At 39.7% G+C, this 27,833-nt stretch overlaps 1 protein-coding gene across 2 annotated transcripts; it reads right to left on the bottom strand.

The window, feature by feature from the left end:
* Nucleotides 1–1,238: 1,238 nt before the first annotated feature.
* SERPINB7 (serpin family B member 7) lies at nucleotides 1,239–26,576 on the bottom strand. Of its 2 annotated transcripts, XM_059140211.1 has the most exons (7): nucleotides 26,409–26,576; nucleotides 18,484–18,534; nucleotides 17,760–17,876; nucleotides 9,275–9,392; nucleotides 5,651–5,793; nucleotides 4,550–4,696; nucleotides 1,239–2,113 (listed from the first exon to the last, which is right to left on the bottom strand). In XM_059140211.1, exons 1-7 carry the CDS (start codon nucleotides 26,574–26,576, stop codon nucleotides 1,715–1,717), a joined length of 1,143 nt encoding a protein of 380 aa, XP_058996194.1. In that variant the 3' UTR covers nucleotides 1,239–1,714. The 2 variants fall into 2 exon arrangements, with proteins under 2 accessions (XP_058996194.1, XP_058996195.1); XM_059140212.1 differs by lacking the exon at nucleotides 18,484–18,534.
* Between the last annotated feature and the right edge of the window lie 1,257 nt (nucleotides 26,577–27,833).

Consider the following 27,833-nt stretch of genomic DNA (forward strand, 5'->3'; position numbering starts at 1 on the left):
AAAGACATAATAGTTATTTCAGGCAAGGCAGGTAAGCATTTAAAATTATTTTGATTGGAAGCTTTTTTACATCTCTTAAATCATGTCACATTAACACATTTGTGTCATATTCATGGATTCTACATTTGTTGAAAATCAAATAGCTGCCAGGTCTAGTGCCATGCTATAGACTATTCCAGATTTATTTCGTTCCTATTAGGTGAAAGTCTTTTGTGATTAAAAAAAAAAATTGAATAGCCTGCTTATAAAATCCTAAGTGAGTTCAGCTTGGTCTATTGATTCTCAATTTATTTTTTATCTGTTTTGTGAACTTAAATCTTAGTATTTAAAATGGTTTAAAATGACCTTATCAGACTATGCATCTGTAAAAGTAATTTGCATGTGTAATAAATTAGCAATTTTTTTAAAAAGATTTTATTTATTTGACAGACAGAGATCACAAGTAGGCAGAGAGGCAGGCAGAGAGAGAGGAGTAAGCAGGCTCCCCGCTGAGCAGAGAGCCCGATGTGGGGCTCAATCCCAGAACCCTGGGATCATGACCTGAGCTGAAGGCAGAGGCTTTAACCCACTGAGCCACCCAGGAGCCCCATAAATTAGCAATATTGAACCAAATCAGATTTATATTTAAAAAGCATTATTTCTATTCATTGCTAATTTGCTTGGCCTAGCAAACAAAGGAAGTACTAGTAGTCCACAGCTGGTCAGAGGAGAACAATCACACTGTACAGCCATGTTGTATGTATTTATTCTGACAAATAGAGAATAAACTATACAGCACATGAACTATATACTGTAAATAACAAATGGCAAAGTTCAAAGATACATAATGTTTGAAAAACTATGTACACATTAAGTCTTTATCAAGAAAAAAAGTCTCTATCAAGGAAAGCCCAAAAAATAGGAACTTGAAATTATTAGTGAAATATCTCAGTTGCCCCCCAATCCCAAATCTGTATTTTTTTGGCATCTAAATTCTTTTTTTTTTTTTTTAAAGATTTTATTTATTTGTCAGAGGTAGAGGGAGAGAGAGTGAGCGAGCACAGGCAGACAGAGAGGCAGGCAGAGGCAGAGGGAGAAGCAGGCTCTCTGCCGAGCAAGGAGCCTGATGTGGGACTCGATCCCAGGACCCTGGGATCATGACCCGAGCCGAAGGCAGCTGCTTAACCAACTGAGCCACCCAGGCATCCCTTGGCATCTAAATTCAACACTGATTTCAAATCAGATATGTGGAAGGAAACTCTCCAGTGTCTTCTTAGGTTATCCTTCACACCGACATTCAGTAGCTGGGCTTCCTTCCAAGCCCATTTTGCAATGAAACTGGAATAACTGGGATAACTATAGAGTTTCAGGCAAATCCCTAGGCTGCTTCCACATTGTCATTACCAGAAGTTCCCCGACGTGATGCCCAGCTCCAGGTTGCAAGGGGATATGGGGATGGGAGTGGGGAGGCGGGGGAGGAATGATGGGAATGAGTTGGGGCAGAAAGAGAACGAACTTAGAATTACGCGAGGCACACAGTGGTAGGCTAAAGCAGAGTCAGGACAATCAGCCAAGTGTCTGCAAAGGGTTAAGTCTCCAAAATCATCTGCCGACCAATATTAAAAGGAAATAAACACGAAGGAAACACCACATGCTTCAATTACACCTAAATCTATCCTCTTGTGGTGGTTCCTTAATGTGGTAGGGACTACTATAATAGAAGCCAACTGGATTTTCAAGGGCAAGACACTTTGCCACTAAACAAGATGATGTCATCCTTCCTGATGACGAAGAGGAACGGACGATCAGCTCTGAACACCCTGGACTCGGGCAGCTGCTTTTCTACGATGTTATTTCCTGTTGCAGCAGTGGCCTCCGTGCCCTCCTCAGTGACCTCGATGTAGGACTTATGCATCATTTTGGACACATACAGACGGCCTCCTGAAGCTATACCAGAGAGATCAGCTCTGGATTCATCAAAGATGTCTTTCAGCCCTAGGGCTCTTAAGTGGTGTTTGATTTCATAATTCTTCTCTATCTTGAACTGAGGAAGAAACACCTCAACATACTGAGAGCTCATTTTTCTTGGATTGGTCCACTCCATTAGATTCTGAAAGGTCAGTCTGTTTTCAATCTGTAGGAATATTGAAAAGGCAATTCAATATGCTTAAGGGACAGATAAAACACCAACTACAAAGATAGATGGTTTTCCACAATTATTCTCTTCTGGATATTTGAGTGAAAGTAGGTCAATGGGTCCAGAGGATTCTGAAAATGGGAAATTATTAGCACAAATAGTTCAAGCACTCTTTAATAAATCATGTTTAATTTTCTCTGCTATGACAAGGTGTGACTTACTTGTATTTCAAGGCATTTCTTTTCTCTGCCCACATATGAACAAATACAGCCAAAGTGGAACAATGGGCAGGTGAAGGAATTAGGGTAGCAGAGATCATCAGAGGGTGAAAGGAGCTCAGGTCATTTAAGTCAGCATTTCTTGACCATTTCCCATCATGAACGACATAGAAAATGGTAATGTTTGCATAGCTTGCCAGAATAACCAATGGAATGGCAGGTGGCCCAAAGCAAGGAGCCCAGAGCTCTAGCTTCCAGAGTTTAGGTCATCAGTACCTACTAGCATAGTCGCCTACACCACTGGGGGGCTTGGATCCAAATACATCTTCCTATTCAACCCATGGGACAACTGAAGTTCAAGACATTGTAGGAAATATGCCAAATTGTATAGCTGGGCACGTCAGTTACATAGCTAGGAGCCCACGGTCCTCTCTCCAGCACCACTGCTGCCCTCAATGATTCCCCAATGGAATTCACCAACTCTTGAATACTGAGAATTGATCAGGGACTAGTACTAGTCCAGATGTACACAGGGAAGATTTTTCGTGTACATTGCTTATAAATTTATATGTAGATATTTATTCTCAAATTCAGTCTTACTGGAATTTTAAAAGCTTTTTACAGTTATCCTTATCAAAGACCTAAATTTGTTTAATCAAATTTTGTCTGATTAAAATTTTATGTGTGTAAATTATCCAGTTTATGGTTAATCTATAATAACTTCTCACTTTGAATTAGAATTATTTCCTAATTTAGCTCACTATAAAGCCAACTTCCCCATTATTTCATTACATAGGATTATATAGGTCTATAGGATAATGTAGGAATAGATTTATACTCATCTGATCTAAACATTATTAGCAAGATCTATTACAGAAAAGAAAAACTTAGACAATAAGTATAAGAACAAATCTATCTTTCATTTTATCTGCCATTTGTTTTATATGGGCTAATTTTTCTGTTATGGTAGATTATTTGAAGTTAAAATAACTGATGTATGCTAAAATCTAATTGTGATAATGATTGTCAAGTGAATTATTGGTTTAATATGAATATCAATATTTTATATTGTCACTTTAGGTTTAACAATAGCAACTTCATGACATTCCTCTTGCTGTTCATTAAAAAAAGGTAATTAAAATGAGACTAAATGAAAATCATTATAATGATTCAGTGGTTTTGTCCATTTAGAAACTGTATTTCTAAAGTTCTAAAATCATGTTTCTAAATCATAGAAAAAGGATGGATAGAAGTTATGCCTCTAGGTATGAGGAGAACTTCTTTATATTCTATGTAGTTTCCCAGTTATTTTACAAGCAAGAGTCATCATTTTACTAATCAAAACACCAAAAAATATTTTAAACTTTAGGTGTAACATTTTAGGGTGGCTGATAGGTGTGTACACCCACACATATTTGTACATATGTATGTATCTATCAGATAAATTGATCAAATTCCATGACCCTCCTTTCCCTGCTCCACATGACTGTTGTATGGATCAAATGAGATAACATAAATGCAGCTCAGAGTACATGGCCTGGCACATAATAGATGTTCAATGAATGGTGTCTATTATTACTTTTGATTGGAAATACAGAGAGGGATGTTGACACCCAGGCTTCTGGGATTTCAGGTCACAGGCTCAGGAGGCTATATGGATAGGCCTGAAAAAAGATCAGGATCTGAGATACGGTGATTCTTCCTCGCTTTTCAGGACTATCACTCTTTGCCTCTTGTACCATGCTGGTCTATTGTCCCAGTCACACCAGTCACAGGGCAGTCCCTAACTTCTGCTTTTCCCAGAGACACAGCAGCTCACATACATTTCAGTGCACAAAGGCCCAGGACTCCAGACCCCACAGTATCATTCCTGCCTGAAAATTGTCTGTTCAAATTCCAATAATACATGAAACACTATTTTCATGGCCAAGTGCAAAGACCTAAACTCATGCCATTTTCTCTCCAAAGCTGAGATCTGAGAGGGTTCCAATTTCATAGCTATTCAACTAAAACTATATTAAACGGAAATAAGTCAATCTCAGTAGTAACAGCACCTGGCACAGAGTAGGTACTCCTTAAATATTTGTCAAATGAATAGGGGTAAATCTCTAATTCTTACAACCCAAAATTGTAAAGCTGATGCATAAAAATACAATCAATAATATCCTAAAAATCTTCTAATTCCCCAATAGCGAAAGTGGCAGTAGCAACTTACTTGGGACAGGTCATTTTCAGGCAGCATAATGAACATGCTTATGCCACCGTGATACTTGAGCTCAAGAACCTGTAGGGGTGGGTCTCTAACGACAGAAAAATTGAACTTCCGTTCTTGATGCATCATGGCGACTGCTTTCCCAGGACACTGAAAGTCAAGTCAGAAAAAATTTTTTATTAATCTACCTTATTTCACTTATAAGAATAGTGTTTCAGTTTTCGTTTGGTTGATCTTGTAGATTTTTCCTGACTTGTTGCCAATAGTGGTTGCAGTGGTTCATGGCTTAGGGGTACAAGCAAAGACTTTGAGATTAACTGCCTGAATTTAAAACTTCCAGCATGTAATTTTGGGCGAGTTACGTCACCTTTCTGTGCCTCCCTTTCTTCATCAATATAATGGAGGTAAAACAGTCTCTACTGTGCAGGACTGTTGTAAAGATCATGTGAGTTAATATACTTAGAACTTGGTTCATTTCTTTGCACTTAGCATATTATCTGAAAATGTCTATATAGTAAGCAACAAATAATTATTAAATAGCATTGTAATTAAAAGTGGATGCTATAGATTTTTTATTTTTATAAGACCTCATTCTTTTTTTTTTTTTTAAGATTTTATTTATTTATTTGACAGAGAGAGAACACAAGCAGGGAGAGTGGGAGAGGGAAAAGCAGGCTTCCTGTTGAGCAGAGAGCCAGATGCATGACTCAATCCCAGGACCCTAGGATCATGTACCAAAGGCAGAAGCTTAACGGCTGAGCCACCAAGGTGTCCCTAAGACCTCATTCTTAAATTGTGTGATTTTGATGGTACAGGTCTGTAATTGACTTCTGACGAAAGAAAAAAAAAATCTATACTGTTCATGGCTATACTTATCACTAATTCAGCGATCTTTGATTTCTACCAGCTCTCACCACTCCTGTATCTAAAAGTTCTGATGTGGAAGAATGCAGAAAGAACAATAAATAAAACTAAATTTAAAAGTTTAATCTGAGTTTCTCTGTTCCAACACAACCTAAGCCAAAGGCAGATGCTTAACCAACTGAGACACCCAGGTCTCCTGGCCAAAAAAAAAAAAAAAAAATCTAAAAAATATTCCCATACCTGGGGAGATTTGAACAGGCAATTTACAGTTTCATTCTTGGTGAAGGCCAGTTCCCACTTGCCTTTGAAGTACACAGCATTCACCAGCACCATTACAGCCGAAGAACTGATGCTACCTCCTCGAAAGATGTTCTTGATTTTGCCTTTTGAAATATAAATGGAGAAAATATGTTAAGTTTTCATGTATTTTTAAATTTTTTTAGATTCGTTTATTTATTTGGGAGAGAAGAAGAGAGAGCAGGGGGAGGGGCAGAGGCAGAGGGAGAGATAATCTCAAGCAGACTCCCCACTGAGGATGCCCCCTCCACCCCCACCATCATAGGGCTTGATCTCACCACCCTGAGATCACAGTCTGAGCTGAAATCAAGAAGTGAATGCTTAACCAACTGAGCCACCCAACTGCTCCATTAAAATAATTTTTAAAAAAAGACAAGGTGAACATGATGTTTTCCTTACAACATAATTGTAATAACAATGATACTATAATAATCTATGACCAATTGCTCCTCCAGTACTCTCTGAGCACTTTATGTACAATGTTTGATTTAATCCTCACAAAATCTCTGTGAGGTGAGCACTTTCTTGTGGAGGAAGCTGAAACACAGAGAGATGAAGTAATTCGTACAAAATCACACAACAAGAAACTTAGGGCACCAGGATTCTGACCCAGAAAGACAATTCCCAAAGCCCCTCCTTGCTGTTAAGCACCAAACTACCTTTATTGCCTAGACAAGGCCACAGCACTTCAAATATAATTTAACTCCATTCTGTTGGACTAATTTCTTCCTTCCTTCCGCATGAACAAGATTTTGCTGGATGTCAACCCTATTCTCGATACTTGAATCACAACCATGAGAGGCACAGTCCTTGCCATCATTGGGCTCGCAGTGCACTGCAGGGGGGCAGCTGTACACATGGGTACCACAGCCACATGCTGAGTGTGCTGTGGGGACACAGATGAGGGGCATCCATCTCAGGCTTGGCCCTCTGCTTGAGCTGATGGCAAGGTGGGAGGTGGAGAGAATCTGCATAAAGCAAAGGCTGTTTACCCAAACACATGGAAGCATGGAAGAGCACAGTGTATTTGGAGAAACCCTAAGTCATTCCAATGCGTAGGGAAAGTAGGGTTAGAAAGGTTAGAGGCAGGGGCCAATAATGAAGAGCCCTGAATGTCTGGTAATAATTTTGGGTTATCCTGAAGGCAATGGAAAATAATTGTTCAGGATTCATTGGAATATAAGAAAGGACACGGTCATGATGGGTCAGATTTACCTCTTTTTTTTTTTTTAATATTTTCTGGGATATTTTAATTTTCTTTTTTTTTGAATATTTTATTTTATTTATTTTTTATTTGTTAATTTTTTATTTAAGAGGATTGCTTTGGCAGTGTGTGGAGGATGGAGTTGGGGTGGTAGGACTTGGGTGGGTTTGTTGGAATGTTGACAGCATTTTGAAGTGCGCCCTCCAAATGAGTATTGAGAACTAATGCTTATCAAAATAAGAATAATTTTTGAAATATATTTGCATGAAAAAAGAAGGAAGAGAAATGAATAATTGGTCCAGGTGAAAAAAGATATTAGCAATCTGATACCCTTAAAAACCACACACTAAATCGAATTCCACTCAGTTATTAGGAAAAGCAATTACACGGTTCCTCTTTGTTTGTGAATAGTATATTTGAAACATGGCTAATGGTCCAAGTAACCCTCTCCTGAGGTAGTGATGGATGAATAAGCAAAAGAAAACTGGGACACTGTATTCTTGTTCCCAGGACAAGTTGTAGTATGTCAAATGTTTGCAAGTCACATGTTTTTTACTTTTGAGACAGAACCACACTCAGCAAATACTAGTATGTTGTTCAGAGCATAAATCCAAGTCAAGCCTTAAGTAAAGAAATGACTAGGTTTGGGATTAATTGATTAACAAAATAGCAATGAATACATTTCCTTTATTTGTTTTGAACTCAACAAGAACATCTGCTGGAATTCAGTTTTTAGCTGTGTGAAAACACTTACCAATAAAGCAATGTACTTTTTCTGGAAGGTACCACTTTTGTCACATACATTATTTTGATACATGAAGAGGGTTTTAAATGAAAGATAAACAATGCATCTTTTAGAGGAATCAATGATATAAAATATATTTCCCAAATAGTAATTTATGAATGGTCATAATGAAATCAGTATTTGTTTCATAGGCTTGTTTCCCAATCCAATGAGATAATGTAATAGGTAAGATTTCTGAAAAGTATAAAGCATTCAAATTATTAAGATTATTCAGAACCACACTGTGGACAAATACTAAAGCAATTTTCCTTCTTCTTTTATTTAATAATTTATTTAATGTGACCAATAGAACCTAAATATTACCATTCCACCAAATAGTAAATATAAAAAACTATTAAGGATGTTTACATTCTTTACTTCATACTTGACCTATGCAATTAAATGGTCATAAAAATTGCAAAGTCGTCTCTAAAAATATGGGAGATAGAATGTGAAGAAAAAAAATATAAACACAGAGGTGAACATAGACTCCGAACATAACTAGGTCAACTTATTTTTTGTGCATAAAACCAAGGACTAGAATAGAAAATGGGAAAAGGAAGCATTGGTTTTTTGAGGTGCTAGGATTGTGTTAAAAAACATATACCATCAAATTTACCATCTTAACAGATCAGTTGTGTTAACCATATATGCCTTGTGGTATATCACATTTTCAAAACTTACTTCACTTTACAAAACTGAAACTCTAAATACATCAAACAATTCCCCTTCCCACAACAATCCCCAAAGACTGGTAACCACTATTCTTGTTTATTTTTTTTAATTGAAGTATAATTAACATACAGTGTTATATTAAGTTTCAGGTATACAATATAATAATCCAATAATTCTACACATTACTCAGTGCTCATCAAGTTAATTGTACTCACCTATTTCTCCCATTCCCCAACACACCTCGCCTAACCATCTGTTTGTTCTCTGTATTTAAAAGTCGGTTTTTTGTTTGCCTCTTTTTTTCTTTGTTTTGTTTCTTAAATTCCACATGTAAATGAAATATTTGCTTTTCTCTGTCTGACTTATTTCACTTAGCATTATACCCTTTAGGTCTGTCCATTGTTGCAAATGGTAATATCTCATCCTTTTTATGGCTATCTATCTATCTATCTATCTATGAGATATATATCACATCTTATTCATCCATTAATCTACTGATGGACATGTGGGATGCTTCCACATCTTGGCTACTGTAAATAACAGTGCAATAACCACAGGCATACATGTATTTTTCAAATCAGTGTTTTTCATTTCCTTTGGATAAATACCTAGTAGTGGAATTACTAGATATTGATATCTAGTAATCTATTGATTACTAGATATTGATAGCTCTGTTTTTAACTTTTGAGGTACCTCCATTATGTTTTCCATAGTGGCTGCACCAATTTGTCTTACCACCAAGAGTGCATGAGAAATATTTAATAACATCAATCATTACTTTGGATTAGGAGGAACTGTTCCTTGCATGTTTTACAAAAGATATCCAGCTCTAAAGTTGGCCATTCTCAGTATTCACATATCACTGGAAAATCTTGTAAAAAAAAAAAAATAGGGTTGCACTCACCATGTGTTTCATTTTCAATCCATTTATTGATTTTATATCTGGTATCTTCTACATCATTTGTGAAGTCAACTCGTTCCACTTTAGCATTGTATAATTTTTCAGCACACTCAATATAGTTCTATAAATATAAATAAGTACAGTTCTGTAAGTGATACATAGTTCTTGTAGTCACAAGTCATCATTAACTAAGCATATAAAAACTCTGTTTTTCAACTTGTCTCTTCATTTCCACCATTTTACTCAAAGACTCATTCCCCACTCAAAGATGAGGAAATATGGATAGAAATATGAAAATATGGCTGGATAGGTTCATGGAGAACCTGAAATTGAATTTGCACAGCAAGCACACTATTTGAACCTAAGTTTATCTGAAGTAGATTAGGGGAGGCTAACAGGGATTATGGCTAAAGCCCACTTCCTTGGCTTTAGCACTGTTTTCTCACCATAAGTACTTCAACAATGTCCTTGCTCATCTCCCTTGCTTGTGTCACCTGCTTCCTACTGAAAGCATTAAGAAGGTTTCCAGGCAACTTCTTGTACTTAAGATAAAGCTCAAGCCCCTGGACCTGGCCTGCATTTGAAAGAAAAAAAAAGAAGTCAAGTTGAAGAAGATGAGCAGAAAAGTAAGGCCCCAAGCAATAGTACACTCAGAGGAGTAAGAGTATCTTTGCACACTCAGGAGACCCACAGGAATTTTGATGACTGAAGCACGTGGTGAAAGGGGAAAATGGAGGACAGGAGACAGGACAGAGGAAGAGCATGAGCGTCTTGTTTCCCTGGAAAAGGAGCTTTCATTTTATTTTAGGAAGAGTTATTAAAAGGATTTAAACAGGAGAGTAATACAATTAAATATGCATTTCATAAAGGTGACTCTGAAATCAGCATAGGAAAAAAAATGAATGGAAATAGAGGGACTTACTAAAATGTCCTTATAGTTTATCCTTAGGAATAAGGAACTGAACTGAAGCACTGGCAGTTTCCAGGGCCATGGGGAGGACAAAACAAATTTTAGAGATACACTAAGAAGGTAGAACTAACTCTTTCTTGTCCCCTACCCTTCCCTTTCCTTGTTGAACAGCTGAGACTCAAAGCCATTAGGAGGGGCAAATCTAGGTAGGTACACATCTCAGGGTGGGGAGGACCAGTATGGCAGAGCTGGATGGATGTCAGAGCTCCATCATGGTGAGGAGAAATTCAACACAAAGTATTAGCAGCCAAAGGAGACAAAGAACACATTGCCTTGTCAGGGAAGCCCAGCTCTGGAATTCAAGCTTAGGCAGAATCCAGAGGCATTCCTGAGGAGGGGTGGCCTCATGCAGGTATTAGATCCTAAATAGTGTGAAGTGGACATTCTTGTGGGGTGTCAAAGCCCCCCAAAAGTGACAGGAACACAGGAACATCTCTGTAGTGGGCAACGACCATGGGATGTGGGAGACTAAGATGAGGGAAGACATATACTCCTAGTATGTGTGTGTGTGTGTGTGTGTGTGTGTGTGTGTGTGTGTGTACACAGCCTAGCATGGAGGGGCAGATCTCTTATGGGATAAAGAAGGTGTTTTCACATTGGGAGGAGCAACAGCATCCATCAGTGATGGGAAATAGGTTACATAGAGGGAGAATGATCAAGCAAGTAAATATGTAAGAATAATACAGCCAGATTTCTCAATGCTGGAGAAGGGAGTTAAATGAACACAGAAAAAGAGAAAAAAAAAAATGAACCCTATGGTGTTTGATGGAAATTGGAGATATCAGTAGGAACCCATGGGTTTCACTATATTTGGGTAAAAATATGAACATCGATATCATATGTGCATGTATTTTCCTAAAAAGGAACTAGGGCTCCTGGAGAAATGGCTGATTCTAGGGCTGAGGCAGGGAAAGAAGATGGGATTGTAAATTCTCATGATGCCAGAAAGAAAGTGCTCAAATGAGGTGGGCATGTCAAACAAATATAGATGTCAATAGAAGGGATAATTTGAGCATGAAAATAATATGATGGATTAACCCTTTGGCTAAAACAAGACACCATGGGTCCATATTATTATAACCAAACAAATAAATATCTTTTAGCAAGAATGAGATCTTTACACAGTCTGAAAGCCATTCCTCACAAGATACTTAACAACAAAGGGAAAAAGAGTAAGTTCACAGCAGAGAAACCCAGCATACATCCCTGTAATCATGTGACCAAAGATGGCAGGACAAGCAGGAGGATAAATCAGAATCCTGCCAGTGTGCCACAGGGATAACACAACAAAAACAAACAGGCTTCGTTGGATGTTTCCATCAAATCTGGTGCAAATGTTAGCTAATACTATGGTGATAATTCTTGCATAATATGTAAGTGAATCAAATCAACATGCTCTATACCTTAAATTTATACTATATTATATATCAATCATAATTCAGAAATGCTGGGAGAAAATAGGACTCTAATCATGAAGACATATCCAAAAAACCCACACTGAAGGGTATTCTAAAATATATCTGGCCTAAAACTGGACACTAAATAATCATCAAAAGTGTCAAGATCATGAAAGTTAAGACAGGCTATGAGCTGTTCCAAACTGAAGGAGACTAAAAGTGAGTCAACAACAGAATATAATGATTGATTCTGAGCTAAGTCCTTTGCTATGAGGGATGATGTTGGGCTGACTGGTGACACCCAAAAGGATCTGAAGATGGGCTGAATGTACACTGTTAACTTCCTGATCTTGATGGTTGTATGGTGACTATGTAGGAGAGTGCCACTGGAGGAATTACATGAAAGTATTCAAACATGATAAAGCATCTTAAATGCTTCAGGAGGAAAGTGTTCTTTCTATAATACTCGGAACTTCTATGTGAGTTTGAAATTATTTCAAATAACTTTTCTTTAAAAGTAGAAGGAAAATCAATTAACGCTTCTTCACTGATCGACAGTGAAGCTCCAGGGAAAGGAAATGTCAAAGTTGATCAAAATACCTGGTAGGTCATTCACTGAAAGAGAACTCAGAGGGAAGAGAATATGTGTGAATAAGAGAGATGCTGTGTTGAAGAACCTGTAAATGCCCACTTGAAGACTGGCAGTAGGCAGGCAGAGAGATGAGCATGACATTGAGGGTGAGGAATGAATGAGCTGTGGAGGTACGGAGGACAACATCAAGTTAAACTTTCTAAGTCAATCATCTCTTCTTAGAAGAGGCCAGAGGGCAGAACCCTAAAGAGCAACAGTATTTCAGAGATGAATAAATGAATAAAGATAAACAAAGGAAAGTGAAATGAAGAGAAGGTAGAAAACCAGGAGAAATCAATGCCGTAGAAACCATGAGAGGAGAAAGTTTCAGAGATCTCCAATAGCACTGAATACTAAAGAGGCAGGTAAGACCCAGACTGCAAAGTGCCCATAGCTTGGTGTCCACTGGAAGCCAATACCTTGGTAAGAGCAGCTTACCTTGGTAAGAGCAGCTTCAGGAGAATGTGGAAAGTAGAAGCTAGTTTGCAATAGATGGAGCAGTGAGAGAGGGTGAAAAAAAATGGATTCTGCCTGTACATATCATCCTTCAAATAGTATTTTTCAAGTTTAGACTGTCAGAGTGAGAAACACAGAAATGGAAAAAGAATCATGGGGTAACTTTAAAAAAAAAAAGGAGAGAAAAACTGAGAAGATGTGTATCTGGAGCACATTTATATGTGATGAAGAAGAAGAAAACAGAGTACCAGAAGTTCAGGAAAAATACAGAAACAGCACCAAGAAACTGGGGGCAAGGGAGGGGGTGAGGTGGCAAGGAGAAATGGAGGACTTATCCATTAAGCAAAGTGTTCCCCCGATATTGAAGGGAAAAGGGAAAGGGAGCAGGGTGTTATTTGGGGTATAGATCTGCTCTGATTGCCTATTTTCTTTGTCAAGTAGAAGACAAGTGGAGATGGAAATTTATTGCTTAAATAGGAAAATAACATTGTTAAAATGTCTACACCGCCTAGAGCAAATCTATACTTTCAATGCCATCCTGATCAAAATTCCACTGGCATTTTTCAAAGAGCTAGAGCAAACAATCCTAAAATTTGTATGAAACCAGAAGGGACCCCGAATTGCTAAGGATATGTTGAAAAAGAAAAACAATACTGGGGGCATCACATTGCCTGATTTCAAGCTTTACTACAAAGCTGTGATCACCAACACAGCATGGTACTGGCACAAGATTAGTGAAACAGAGTAGAGAGCCCAGATATGGACCCTCAACTTTATGGTCAAATAATCTTCGACAAAGTAGGAAAAAAAAAATACAGTGGAAAAAAGACAACCTCTTCAATAAATTGTGCTGGGAAAATTGGAGAGCTATGTGTAGAAGAATGAAACTTGACCATTCTCTTAAACTATACACAAAGATAACTCAAAATGGATAAAAGACCTCAACATGAGGCAGGAATCCATCAGAATCCTAGAGGAGAACATAAGCAGTAACCTCTTTGACATTGGCCACAGCAACTTCTTTCAAGATATGTCTCCAAAGGCAAAGGAAACAAAAGCGAAAATGCACTTTTGGGACTTCAGCAAGATCAAAAGCTGCACAGCAAAGGAAACAGTCAACAAAACAAAGAGGCAACCCATAGAATGGGAGAAGATATTCACAAATGACACTACAGACAAAGGGTTGATATCCAAGATCTATAAAGAACTCCTCAAACTCAACACACAAAAAACAGATAATCACATCAAAAAATGGGCAGAAGACAGACACTTCTCCAAAGATATACAAATGGCTAACAGACACATGAAAAAATATTCAACATCATTAGCCATCAGGGAGATTCAAATCAAAACCACATTGAGATATCCCCTTACACCAGTTAGAATGGTCAAAATAAACGAGACAGTAAACAACATGTGTTGGAGAGGATGTGGAGAAAGGGGAACCCTCTTTTACTCTTACACTGTTGGTGGGAATGTAAGTTGGTGCAGCCACTTTGGAGAACAGTGTGGAGATTCCTTAAGAAATTAACAATAGAGCTTCCCTATGATCCTGCAATTGCACTACAGGGTATTTACCCCAAAGATACAGATGTACTGAAAAGAAGGGCCATCTGTATCCCAATGTTCATAGCAGCAATGGCCACAGTCGCCAAACTGTGGAAAGAACCAAGATGCCCTTCAACGGAAGAATGAATAAAGAAGATATGGTCCATATATACAATGGAGTATTATGCCTCCATCAGAAAGGATGAATACCCAACTTTTGTATCAACATGGATAGGACAGGAAGAGATTATGCTGAGTGAAATAAGTCAAGCAGAGAGAGTCAATTATCATATGGTTTCACTTACTTGTGGAGCATAAGGAATAACATAGAGGACATTGGGAGATGGGCATGAGAAGTGAGTTGGGGGAAATTGGAGGGTGAGATGAACCATGAGAGACTGTGGACTCTGAGAAACAAACTAAAGGTTTTGGAAGGGAGGGGGATGGGGGGAGAGGTGAGCCTGGTGGTGGTGGGTATTAAGGAGGGCACATATTGCATGGAGCACTGGGTGTGGTGATTAAACAATGAATTCTGGGACACTGAAAAGAAATAGAAAAAAAAAAAAAAAAGAAAGTGCATTATTCTGAGGCAGATTTGTTTCTACCTACAGAAGAGAAGCTGGAATATAAGACAACTCAAGTCTAGTTTTTTTCTCTTGATACAATTTGTTCCAAGAACTTATATGATGTATTCACCTTTAATAAAGAGACACTGTTGTTTTGTCTCTTAAGAATTCTTCCATTAATTTTAAGAATATCAAATGGTCTATCCAGAGCTAAAATATTCATCCTATGTATATTACAACATGTATTTCCATTTCAGTATTAAAGTAAGTTCCTATTTAAAAAAAGAGAGAGAGAGAGAGAAGAAGCTTGAAAGCTTAAAGTGCTTGTGTAGTATGGGAATTCTATTTTTGAGGTGAACACACAAATGGCTATAAAATTTAGGAGCTAAGTCCCAGTGTTGGGTTTTGGGTAGGCGGAGAGCAGTAGGCATGCAGGCAGTCACCTCAGGAACCCAGAGCAGCAATTCTGAGGAGCACAGAGGTGTTACCCTGAGGTCTCAGGTCATCCCAGATGACCCAGACGTCCACCCACCCACCCCACCCAAAGGCAGTGGAGACACCCTGTTACTGCTGTGATTCTGTTAACCAGGGGAAGCAGGATGTGCACTAAAGAAAACCCAGGGCCATTTCCACCAACTCCCATGGCTTCTAGTCCTTACCTGAGCTCCCACAGCACTGGGCCCTTTTCCTGCTCCAGGACCAACTAAACAAATCTAAGGAAGCAGAGATTAGAGCTCCTGGTATAAACCTAGTTGAAACTGATGGTGGCCATAAGGGGTTGCTGGGAAATGGAGAGAAGAGAAGAGCTTTCAGAAACTGGTGAGAGGAATGAGAGAAATTGCTGTGAGCACCCAGCTGACTGCTGTACAGCATGGAGGACACCTAGCAGGGCTAGGAGCCCGTGGTGTCCTGGTGGTGACCGCACACACCGAGGCTTGGCACAAGTGTCACCTATGGGCCGAGGCACAACTGCTGAGGGAAGTCAAGGGACTGATCCGGGTGGGGCTATGTTGGGGGAGAGAGAGAGAGCTCATATGTTGAGAGATGATTAGAGACGGAAAAGTTGCATAACTCGATGCAGTTGAAGAACAGGTAGAGCGGGCCTGAAATCATGAGAGAATGAGAAGCATGAAGTGATGTGGCCCCTGACAGGGCAACTCCAGTTGTAGATTGCAGTGGAACAGTTCTGGGTGTTGATGAGTTTCAGGGTGGGGCTTGGGCATTTGTTACTGTCATGGCTGAGGGAGAGAGGGTCAGGAGACTGTAAGGAGGGAAACTGAGCTCACAGCCGGCTGTTACAGGGACACTGAAGTCACCCTCAATGGTGGCAGAGCTTGGGGCAATAGCGAATGAGCTTCACAGAGGTCTGACCAAGACAGATTTAGCACAGATTCAGGGAGGAGAGTGGAGAAAAGTATCAGAAATGGCAGCTGGGTCTTCTCCATACATTTTGTAAAGAAAATGTATACATTATTATTATCTTCCTCAATTCAAATAGACTCCTTCATATTCAAATATGAGTAAAATACTGTTACACAACAAAATGTAGAAAATTTGGAGACGATCTATCTTTGTACTGCACTGACAACTGAAAGGCAAGCCATGCTTTTAATCAAAAGTAGTTTTTAGAATAGCTGTGTTTGTAAATGTCTGGGAGGAAAAACAGTGGCAGGGTCTGTTTTCCATGCTGGTGATTGGATCGCACCTTTCCTGTGCCGGGTGCATACACTGAGTCCCAGATAAAGGAACATGGAAATGTGCTATAAATAGTAACATGACAGACACATCAACTTCCAGGTTAAAAGGATTAACAGTCCCTCAGGGAGTCCGCAGTACGTGTGGGAAAAGAGACAGGAAATGTGGAGTTGAACCTACAAGGCTGCCCTGGAAAGCTTGTGTAGGATTCTTTGGGAAAGATTAAAACACAAAGTGGCCTAGTGCTTCATACCTGGCAGGCTGCCGAAGGGCTTGGGCGCGGTTTAGGAAGGGACAAAGATCTGTGTGGGTGACAGACAGGAGACAATAATGGTTGGGTGGAGCACAGACAGCTGGCACAGACACAAGTGGAGATCAGCCCAGAGATGTCACGGAAGCAGAGCTTTATGGTCGTCTGACGAGTGGAGAATTACAGGGAGCACAAACACGCCCTGAAAACCATGGCCACTGCAGCTCTGAACAGCGCTAACCAGCTCCTGGCTGTCACCGCAACAGTGGCTGTAACGCACGCGCGGTGCCTGCGAGGAGCCTGGGAGCCTATAGGGTACAGTCTGGGTCTCCCTGGTCTTTGCGTGAACAGAAAGCCACGGTGAGTGAACTGAAAGCCCAGAAACCACCCAGTAACGTGGAAACTTCACCCGCTGACCTCACGCGAGCCAGACTCTGCCTTTGGACCAGCCCAAGCCGCTCCTCCGCCAGCAGCTGGCTGTATCCGCCCATGTCCCCTACCAGGACACTCATGGCCGTCAATGATCCCATGGCAAAGTCACTGTTGGCAGGAGGGGTGAAAGGGCGTGGCTGAGAACAGAGGAGGTGAACTCAGCCCTGGGGATCCACATGGATCCCAGGAGACACAAAGCTCAGAAGAAAAGTGGGTAGATTTTTTTCTCTGCTGCCCACCGACAACCCTAAGTGGGCTGCCTGCTCCTCCCTCCCCATCACTGCCAGAGGACATGGTCTCCTGTTTTGGAGCCTCTCAGTCTGGGGACCCTGAATATGGGGAGTGCTCAGCTCCAGTAAAGCTGTACTCTAGAAACAGGAGAGATGAAATTACAAAGACGTCTGGGAACATAATTAGCAGCTATAAGAAAAAAAAAAAATCACCACTGTATCGCTCTGTAGAAAGACAAAAGCCTTTTGCAGATGATGGGTTGAACTGGGGTCCAGAGTAGAAATAACCTGTGACAGGGGAGACCACATTTACCTTATGAAAGTCAAACACTTTTTCTGCAAAAAGACCATTGGCGATGTGGAGTTCGTAATCCCTATGGGATGTGTTTATATCAGAGAGAACTCTTTTCAGTTGAGACTGAAGTCCTGGCTGTTATTAAAAAGATGTATAAAAATGTGTTACAGGACTGCAAATATATCCACACTCTTATTTACACATAACATAAAATATGTATATTATACCATGAAAGAACTGAAAAATAATGATGTTTGTAAATTCAGCAACACCACCTCTATTTACAATTTCTTTCCCTTTCTCAAATAGTACCTGTGATCAAAGTTAATTACAAATTTTACTAAAATAGTTAACTTGAGTGCTCACTTCGGCAGCACATATAAAATAATTAACTTAAGAATAAAATTATTAACAGCAGATAATGAATTTGCTTGCATGTATTCTAAATAATTCATTTTATCAATATAAGTTGGCTGTGAATATCAAAGGATAAAAGCAAAACATTTATTTCCAAACTATCTTGCCAAAATCTGGCCAACACAGAAGTAAAATATTGGTAAGTTAATAATTAACAAGTAAATTACCAAAAACTCTCCTTGAGATGTCACAAGATGGAAATCTGAGAGAGACACATTCCCTTGCTTGGAAGGATGGTAAGCATAATTAAATACATCAGCCCAATAGTGATTTCTCTAAAGTCAGTCTCACAATCTCTTTCCCTGAAAGAACGTGTTGTCTTTACCTGAGCCTGAGAAGAGCTTCCCCATCCCGAGGCTGTGTTGAAGTGAAGCATCTGCAAACAGGGAGTAAGGAAATCAGTTAGCAGGTCCTGCTCGAGGGGAAGGGACCCCACAAAATAAAGGAAAGAAGGGACTCATTGTTAGTGGCTGTGCTTGCATGTGTGTTTCGTAGCAGAAAATAGGTAGCTATTGACTTGGTTAGAACACAGGTCATGACTGTGAGCTACTGACAGAACACAGGTCATGCATTAGGGAAAGCACCCAGCAGCTGGCAGAGTGAATAAATCTATGGCTACAAAATGAATTGTGTCTACGAATCATTTTGGTTTGCTCACTCTCACGGAGCAATTGAACAATTATTCACTGATTAAACCTGACAAGGATTTAAAAAGTATCAAATGAGCAATTTTATTTGCCCACATGGCAGGCAAGATTAAGGCTAATGATGCAGGCACAAAGATATAAAAGAGAGACAAAGGTACTGGATATCTAAGAAATCCTAAATGAAGCGAAATTGGGACTTGAGAGATGTGAAAACAAAATAAAACAAAAAAGATCCTACAATTATTTGAAATTAAGTAGTTTTAGGCTTTTCCTTTTCCAGTGTGGCTCTCATAATCCCATTATTCTACTAATTGCTATTCTGCCCAAGCTTTAATTTTCTATTGCACTTTATCTATTATCTATTGCACTTTTAATTTTCCCAGACCCTTATGGCCATGGGATCTGAAACACAAAACGGCCTCTCTACAAGGAAGTGATAAAGGGTGCTACGCAGTGATAATCATTTATGCAGCCATCTGGAGCAAACTGAATGCACACTGACAGAGACAGGTAAGATTTTCTGTAAAGAGATGTAAGTTTTCTTTAAGGGGTCATATGCGGGGGCGCCTGCATGGCCCGAAGAGTTAAGAGTCTGCCTTTGGCTCAGGTTATGATCCCAGTGTCCTGGATGGAGTCCCAGGTCGGGCTCCCTGCTCAGCATGGAGTCTGTTTCTCCCTCTCCCTCTGCCGCTCCCCCTGCTTGTGGTCTGTCTTTCTCTCTCTCAAATGAATAAATAAAATCTTTAAAAAGGAGGGGGAGGTCATGTGTGCTATATTTGAACCATACCCCTGGTGGGAGGTAGAAGTAGGGAGAAGAGGAAAAAGGAGCACTCCGACACTGGGTAAAGAAATTACGGATGGGAATCTAATTAAGTCAATGTTAATATTTGTGTGTCTGTGGAGGCTTTCAACTTCAAGACTTCAAGACTTTGGACCCCTAATCCATAGCACCATCTTATTGGCTAGGACGAAATGGAAGAGCTACGTAAGATAGATGAAAACCTATGATGGCAATGAGAGTCATTATTAGTCTTAATAGGTCACAGAGAATTGGAACCTACCTTAATTTCTACATCCTCTTAATCTGAAATAATAATTAACATGAGATGGAGTAAGAGATAAGGCAAAGGCAACAAGGCAAATTTGATATACAAATTAGCAGTCAATTTAAAATTCACTGGTGGGGGGCGCCTGGGTGGCTCAGTGGGTTAAGCCTCTGCCTTCGGCTCAGGTCATGATCCCAGGGTCCTGGGATCAAGCCCCACATCGGGCTCTCTGCTCAGCGGGGAGCCTGCTTCCTCTTCTCTCTCTGCCTGCCTCTCTGCCTACTTGTGATCTCTGTCTGTCAAATAAATAAAAATATTTAAAAAAAAAAAATTCACTGGTGGGGTCTCTGCAGGCATGGAGGCACCATGCTTCATGCCCCAGATGTCATCCTGTCCCCCAGGTTCGATGCCACTGTGGAATATGAAACATATCAGGTTCCTTTCTCATTTTGCCTTGGTGTTGGATAGACTGGTATTTGGGAATATATGGAGGTACCAGAAACATAAAATATCATGGGACAGTGTCAGGACTCAAAAAATGCTAATGTCGGGGCGCCTGGGTGGCTCAGTGGGTTAAAGCCTCTGCCTTCGGCTCAGGTCATGATCCCGGTGTCCTGGGATCGAGCCCCGCATCGGGCTCTCTGTTCGGCAGGGAGCCTGCTTCCTCCTCTCTCTGCCTGCCTCTCTGCCTACTTGTGATCTCTGTCAAATAAATAAGTAAAATCTTTAAAAAAAAAATGCTAATGTCTTTTCTGAACTAATTCTTGTGGAACCAAGGAAATATTATAAAAATTATATGAATCTCTCTGCTTGACTTATTTCACTCTGCATAATCTCTTCTAGTCCCGTCCATGTTGCTAAAAAGTTGGGTATTCATCCTTTCTGATGGAGGCATAATACTCCATAGTGTATATGGACCACATCTTCCTTATCCATTCGTCCGTTGAAGGGCTTCTTGGTTCTTTCCACAATTTGGCAACCGTGGCCATTGCTGCTATAAACATTGGGGTACAGATGGCCGTTAGAGAGGAGAAGGGAGTTGGGGGAAATTGGAAGGGGAGGTGAACCGTGAGAGACTATGGACTCCAGAAAACAATCTGAGGGGTTTGAATTGGCGAGGGGGTGGGAGGTTGGGGTACCAGGTGGTGGGTATTATAGAGGGCACGGATTGCATGGAGCACTGGGTGTGGTGAAAAAAATAATGAATACTGTTATGCCGAAATTAAATAAAAAAATAAATTTAAAAAGATTATATGAATCCCCAGAAGTCATTCTTGTTAACTTTTTGAAAAAAGCTTTAACGAGTAAAAATATTTAATATTATTCTTTGATCATTTATAATTTTACTCCATTTTGATAATAATCTAGTTATCTCTTCTGACATTCCTAATTGGCTTTTAGTAAACTGGGCTGGTACAATATTGAGGTAATGCATATTTTTTTTATATTTTCAAAAATTCTAAGATATTACACATTCAATAATAAAACTGCCATGACTAAAGGTGAATAGTGATACTAGTAAATATTCAAATGTAACAGGTATTAAATAAAATATCAAAGGGCATAGTCATCACAATCCAAAATGCCGGCAGTCCTGTGCTCTCGTATCCCCTGACTGACCCTATGAAGGAAAATCAGAATTTCTTTTTCTTGTTCATAACTGATAACATATTCGGATAATGGCAAACAAGGAAAATAATGGGCCATCACAATTTAAAAATTTTAGGCTCTTCAGGCAGAAGGTTAAAAAATAAAAAAGATTTTGAATCGTTGCATCCCAGTGGCCTTCCACCTGTGTATTCATGACCAATTACAAAACTATTATGTTTTCTCACAAAAGTGGTAGAATAAGTAACATATTAAAATGATTATTTTTTGAAATATTTTTGGTAAAACCCACTTATTTTAAAGAAAATTCTTATTTGGTTGCCTGGGTGGTTGGACGACTGCCTTCAGCTCGGGTCCTGATCCGGGAGACCTGGGATCGAGTCCCGCCCCGAGTTCCCAGCTCCATGGGGAGTCTGCCGCTCCCTCTGACCTCTCCTCTAACGCTCTCTCTCACTCTGTCTCTCTCTCTCTCTCAAATAAATAAACAAAATCTTAAAAAAAAAAGAAAATTCATATTTGTATACCTTCTAAATAACACTGTACTATAAAGACATGATTAAAGATAAAAAAATTATGACATACTTTATTTCAATGAAATGCTATGTGAGAGAAAAGAGAAGAGTAGGTAGCTCAAAGAAAAGAAAAATACATTTGAAAAAGCACTCTATCAATGTGAGCAGAAGTGTTTCTGTCTGTTGCCAAACTCCTGTTGACCAGAAGGATCACCAAATCATTTTCCGTAAACTATAAAACAAAATCCATGAGGTCACTAATTTAGAAGAGAATAAAAAAAGGTTTCTGGATCTTTGTTTTGCTTGGTTTTGTTTTATATGCAAGGGCCTGGTTTTTAAGCTGTGGAGTTGGGAGAGGTGGTTTGGATAAGAACTTTGAATACTTCATTGTGGCTCTCTGTTTCTGGCCAAGAAGATGTGGATATGCATTTCTTGGAAAACACATTACATCTTCCAACTAGGAGGATGTTCCTGCAGATACATGAGAGGTAATGCCCCATGGGTGTGGGAAGCAGACCTTCCCACTCACTAGCTGCCACCACGGGCCCTGAGGCTCTCGGAAGCAGAGGTACAGGACAGCCTTACAGTGACAGCGACCTTCTCCCTCAAAGGGAAAGGGGGCTTCAGTTGGACCAAATACAAGTATCCAGGAGTGAACATTGAAGGATGAATTGCTGCCTTCTTGATTAAGACAGTTGTTAAGTACTAGATATAAACATCTGTTTATATAGAATAAGATGGAATGAGAGCCTAAAGTCAGTCTTGCTTATTTACCCCTGAAATAACACAGCCCTACTGAGATAATCCCTGGGCAACAAACAGCAAAGGAGAAAACTTAAGCAACTCAGGGCTGAGCTATGAATCCTTTAAAACAAAGAGGCGCAACCTTCCCCCCACCCCCACCACCAAATACCACTTTGGCCTAAGGGCCTTTGTAGCAAGCTGTGTTCCTGCCCTTGCTCGAACACCTTATCATTTTGATAAGGACCTTGTTCTCTTTTTACCAGCTTATTCCCTGAAATGATAATGTAGGCTCTGTGCCTATGTTTGGTGTTTCAAGGCTGTGACATATTTTCCAAGTGTTTCAGTCCTAAAAAAATAAATAAGATAACTTTAAATAAAAAAATTAAAATAAAATAAAAACCATTATGTTAAATTAGATTTTATATATTATGTATATATAAAATATGTATATTTTATATATTATACATTATATTTTATATATTATGTATATATAAAATACATATATTTTATATATTATATACATATGTATATAAAATATATGTATATTCTGGATTTCGATGCTATTGTCCAGTAGTAGAACCAGGGTTTCACTGAGAGTGGGAGACCTGACCTATCTTTATTTATTTATTTATTTATTTATTTATTTTTGTGTTATTTTTTGTGTTAATTTTTTTTTCAGCGTAACAGTATTTGTTGTTTTTGCACCACACCCAGTGCAATCCGTTCCCTCTCCAATACCCACCACCTGGTTCCCCCAACCTCCTACCCCCACCCCTTCAAAACCCTCCGATTGTTTTTCAGAGAGAACTGACCTATCTTGAGCCAAGAAAATTCAGGACAGGCCCAGAAAATCGTGTTGTGAGTTAGCAAAGATTTAGAATCATCTGAAAGGATTGTTAAAAATGACAAGTTTAAAGAGATTTCTATTGGCCCAACTGTGACCATCTTAGCATTGAAAACAAGAACGAACACTGGTCCATGGTAAGGTTTAAGAGAGAAGGATGGATGATGCCATAAATTACAACTAAAGTGACCAAGGCTTGATTTCTCTAAAAATATACATACGTGACCCACAGTGTCAGGTGTCAGGTATTGCAAGGAGAAACTATCTGGGACAGAGTTTGGGGACTGGCGGAGGAGGCTTAACAATTAACTTCCAAGGCGTTTACTGCAGATGACTAAATTTTGTACCAGTGAATTATATCAATGTTTCTGTGTCTACAGTTGCATTTTTCCCTTTTCCATGTTTCTTATAGGAGGTTACAATAGCAAGAGGTATAAAAAGTAACTCAGGAAAGGCACTGATTCCAGTGGTGACGGAAGAGCAGACCTCAGTAAGATAGGCCCTCTGAATCCACTGTGACCTACTTCCGTGAGCGATTGACCCTTGTCCATCAGGCTGTTGGGCCACAAGGAGACCTTGGGAAATGAATCAGGCAATAGCCCAGGAATGTTCCTAACCCAAAATCATACAATAACAAGTAACTGTGCCTTCTGTTGTGTTAAATGCATGGGGTTTTGTTATAGGTGTGGAGCCTACACATCTTTGTCTAACATATGGAACAGGAACAAGTTTTGAGATACTCATTAAGAGGATACCCCCAAATCAACCCCCATAGTTTATAGGTGAGGATACTGAGGCCCACATGGATGAACTAATTTTTCCAAATCAGAATTTGGATCTGATTTTCTTTTTTTTAAAAGATATTATATATTTATTTGACAGAGAGAGAGAGAGATCAAAAGTAGGCATAGAGGCAGGCAGAGAGAGAGGGGGTAAGCAGGCTCCCTGCTGAGCAGAGAACCTGATGTAGGGCTCAATCAGGATCCTGAGATCATGACCTGAGCCAAAGGCAAAGGCCTAAACCACTGAGCCACCCAGGCACCCCGGGATCTGATTTTCTAACTCCCAAACCAGTATTTTGTTTCCGTGACACCACGTTGCTTTACTTAGTTCTAAAACATTATGTACTTATACCAATGAATGAATACATTTTTACTGGTTACTAAGTTTTTTTTTTTTTCTCCAAAGGATTTATATTTTACACTAACTCTAAAATAAATGAGGCTTTGCAATAATGTACTTTGGGTTGCATTTCAGTTTGGTGGTTTTAAGCCAAATAGTTCTCAACTGTGGGTTGACTCTGCTTCCTGGGCGATCTGGCACTATCTGGGGACATTTTTGATTGTCATGACTGGACAGAGGTACAGTAATGATATCCAGTGGGAAAAGACCAGGGATACCGCTAAACCTTCTACAATGCACACCAAAGCCTCTTCATGACAAAGAATTATCTGGCTTAAAATATCAGTGGGGCTGAGATTTAGAAACCCTGATTTAGAAGATCACCCTGAGTTTGAATCATAGTGCTGACACTTACTAAGATGGCACAGGAACACAAAAATCAGGGTGATAATGCCTACTCTGGAGCTACTAGGAGCAGCCAATAAGATATCCTTAGAGCTTATCCCAGAGCTGTACGCTGATGAAACTTCTAGCAGTCAGCTGTTATCATCTCATTAAAAGTGTTCAATGCACTGTGGTTGTGAATCACTCCAGCTCTTGGGAAAATGGTGTCCTGAGACTCTGGTTATTCCTTAGCAACAAATATTCACTGAGCTACCCAGAATGAGAAATGAATTGTCCTAGCTTAGATTATCTGAGCAAACAATCTTCAACAACTGCTTAGTTGTGATGGGTTACAACACAGACAATCTTCCTCTAGCTCTCATTTATAAACTAAAATAATGGGGGAAACCAGGAGGCAGAAAGTGATAACAAAGACCTCCACAGGCAGCCTAAACCTGGGATCTCCCCTGCTCTGAGCTACTACAGTTCTGTGACAGTGTCACTTCCCTGCACAGCCTGGCTCAGGGTAGTATACAAGGGTGAGTTAAAAAGCACTTTCTACACGTGCTGGTGACAATGTGATAACCATTCAGTAGGTTACTATTATCTGGAATATACTATTATGACATTGGTGCCCATGTCACTTGTGTTTAAAGTGGGACTTCAGGGGCACCTGGGTGGCTCTGTCATTAAGCATCTGCCTTGGGCTCAGGTCATGATCCTAGGGTCCTGGGATCGAGCCCTGCATCGGGCTCCCTGCTTGGCAGGAAGCCTGCTTCTCCCTCTCCCACTCCCTCTGCTTGTGTTCCCTCTCTTGCTGTGTCTCTCTCTGTCAAATAAATAAACAAAATCTTCAAAAAATAAATAAATAAAAATAAAGTGGGACTTCACTAGTATCTTCTTGTTGCCCTCCTTTCTCATCTACATCTACTCAGGCAGTGGTTCCCAAGCTTTAGTCCACACCTGGAGAGTTTATTAAACCACAGACTGCTGGGTTCCATCCCCCATGGTTTCTGATTCAGTAAGTCTCAGGTGGGGCCCAACCATTCCCATTTCTAACAAGTTCTCCAGGTGATGGTAATGCTACTGGTCTAGGAAATGCATTTTGAGAAGCACTATACTAAAGAAAAGCATCAAAGCAGTGGTTCTGAGAATATTCCTGTTGTCTCCCATCTCAAAAACAAGTGCTACAAGCAGTATGGGTTCTTCACACCCAGAGAGGGACTCACTGAGATATCTTCATTTACATGGTACCATTGCAGTAGAATGTGCTCTTATAGGAAACAATTTGCCCTAACTGAGGATTGGCAGAAACCATGGGTGGTGGCACAACTGAGACTGACCTTATCAATCTGAGAGACACAGTCACCTCGTGCACCCAAACGGACCAGGGCCAGGGCAGTGAAGATGCTCAGAGAAGAGAAGAACACATTTTCACTTCCTTGATTGTTATCCATCTCTCTGAACAGATTGAAACAAAACTCTGCATTTGCAGCAGCAAGGGAGGCCATTGTGGAATGGAGCGCTGCCTAGAGGACAAAGAGAAATGGAATGAGTGCCAAGTACGTTTTGGGGGCATATGATGGTTTTTCTAGTCTTTGATTTTTGTATTTGAAGCTTCATTTCTTCAATCTTGGCTATAACCACCAAATAACTTAGAACAAAAAGAAAATTTCCTTTGGTCCTTGTTAACAACACTCTAAAGGTCCTTATTATCCTTGTTAACAACACTCTAAAACTCTGTCGTGCCAACAACGTCACAATACGCTCACTTTTTTTACACTGATATTCTTTGGTGCAGCGTTTCTGTGTTTCTGCCTATGCTCTCACACTCATATTCTCACTTCTCTTTGACGTGACTTTGCTATCATCAGTGGCCTCTGAGTTGCTTTCAACCCCTAAGCAGACACATTTCCGACGTCTACCTTTCATCAAATCACCCCCATTTTCTAAGCTGAAACAGAGCAAAAGAGCTCTTCGCAGTAAAACAAAGAGTACAGCATTAATGGTCTCTTAAAGGGACTATAGTCCGTGCCTTTTCAATCTGTAGTTTTAAAAAACATTAACATTTAGAGATTTAATACATAATTTCCTTACTCCTTCTCTCTAGAAGAACCACCATACATGCATGTGTTTAATGCATGTGTTTAATCAGGCATCCTAACTCTTCTCAGGACTGTCCTAATTTCAAACATTATGCATCTTTGATCCTATATTTATTATTTTCACACCACTTTCTAATTTTTTTGGAATGTAAGTGTGATTAACCATATTATGTATCACAAACATGCACATGACTTTCCAACACAGAGATCTATCTCTTACTGGAGAACCTGAGGTATAATAGCAAATTTAGAATCCAGGATGAAAATGAGATTGTCTTCAAATTCTTGATAATGTTTCTGAAATATAGAGGGTTACCACTACTGCATGGCATGGCATTTTTCAGGACTCTACTTTGGTATTTCTTTGCAGAATTTTTCCACAATACTAAACTGATTCCAGTACCACGGTTGGAATTGTCAGAGACTAAATGAATTCCCATGGGTCCTCCAAATTAATCTCCTTGAATACTCTGTGACATTATGCCTAATGTGTGGTGGGTTCCAAGACTCATGGACCCTTAAGAGACCTAGTCTTAAACCCAAACTTGTTGCTAAAAGTTGTATGACCTGGGTTAAGCCTTAACTTCTCTAAGCTCCTAAATTACCTCTTATTCAATAATATGATCAATTTACAACCCCCCCCCAAAAAAAAAATGTCTGCTT

Source organism: Mustela lutreola, chromosome 11 (genome assembly GCF_030435805.1).
Source record: "Mustela lutreola isolate mMusLut2 chromosome 11, mMusLut2.pri, whole genome shotgun sequence".
Taxonomy (NCBI): domain Eukaryota; kingdom Metazoa; phylum Chordata; class Mammalia; order Carnivora; family Mustelidae; genus Mustela; species Mustela lutreola.

Excerpts from the sequence above, each read along its gene's own strand:
- SERPINB7 (XM_059140211.1), bottom strand. The coding sequence starts at position 26,576 with ATGGCCTCCCTTGCTGCTGCAAATGCAGAGTTTTGTTTCAATCTGTTC. Across the intron at positions 18,535-26,408 it reads GTGTCTCTCAGATTGATAAG|ATGCTTCACTTCAACACAGC; the intron begins GTCAGTCTCAGT and ends CCCTGTTTGCAG. Across the intron at positions 4,697-5,650 it reads GCCTGTTCAAATCTCCCCAG|TGTCCTGGGAAAGCAGTCGC; the intron begins GTATGGGAATAT and ends CTTGACTTTCAG.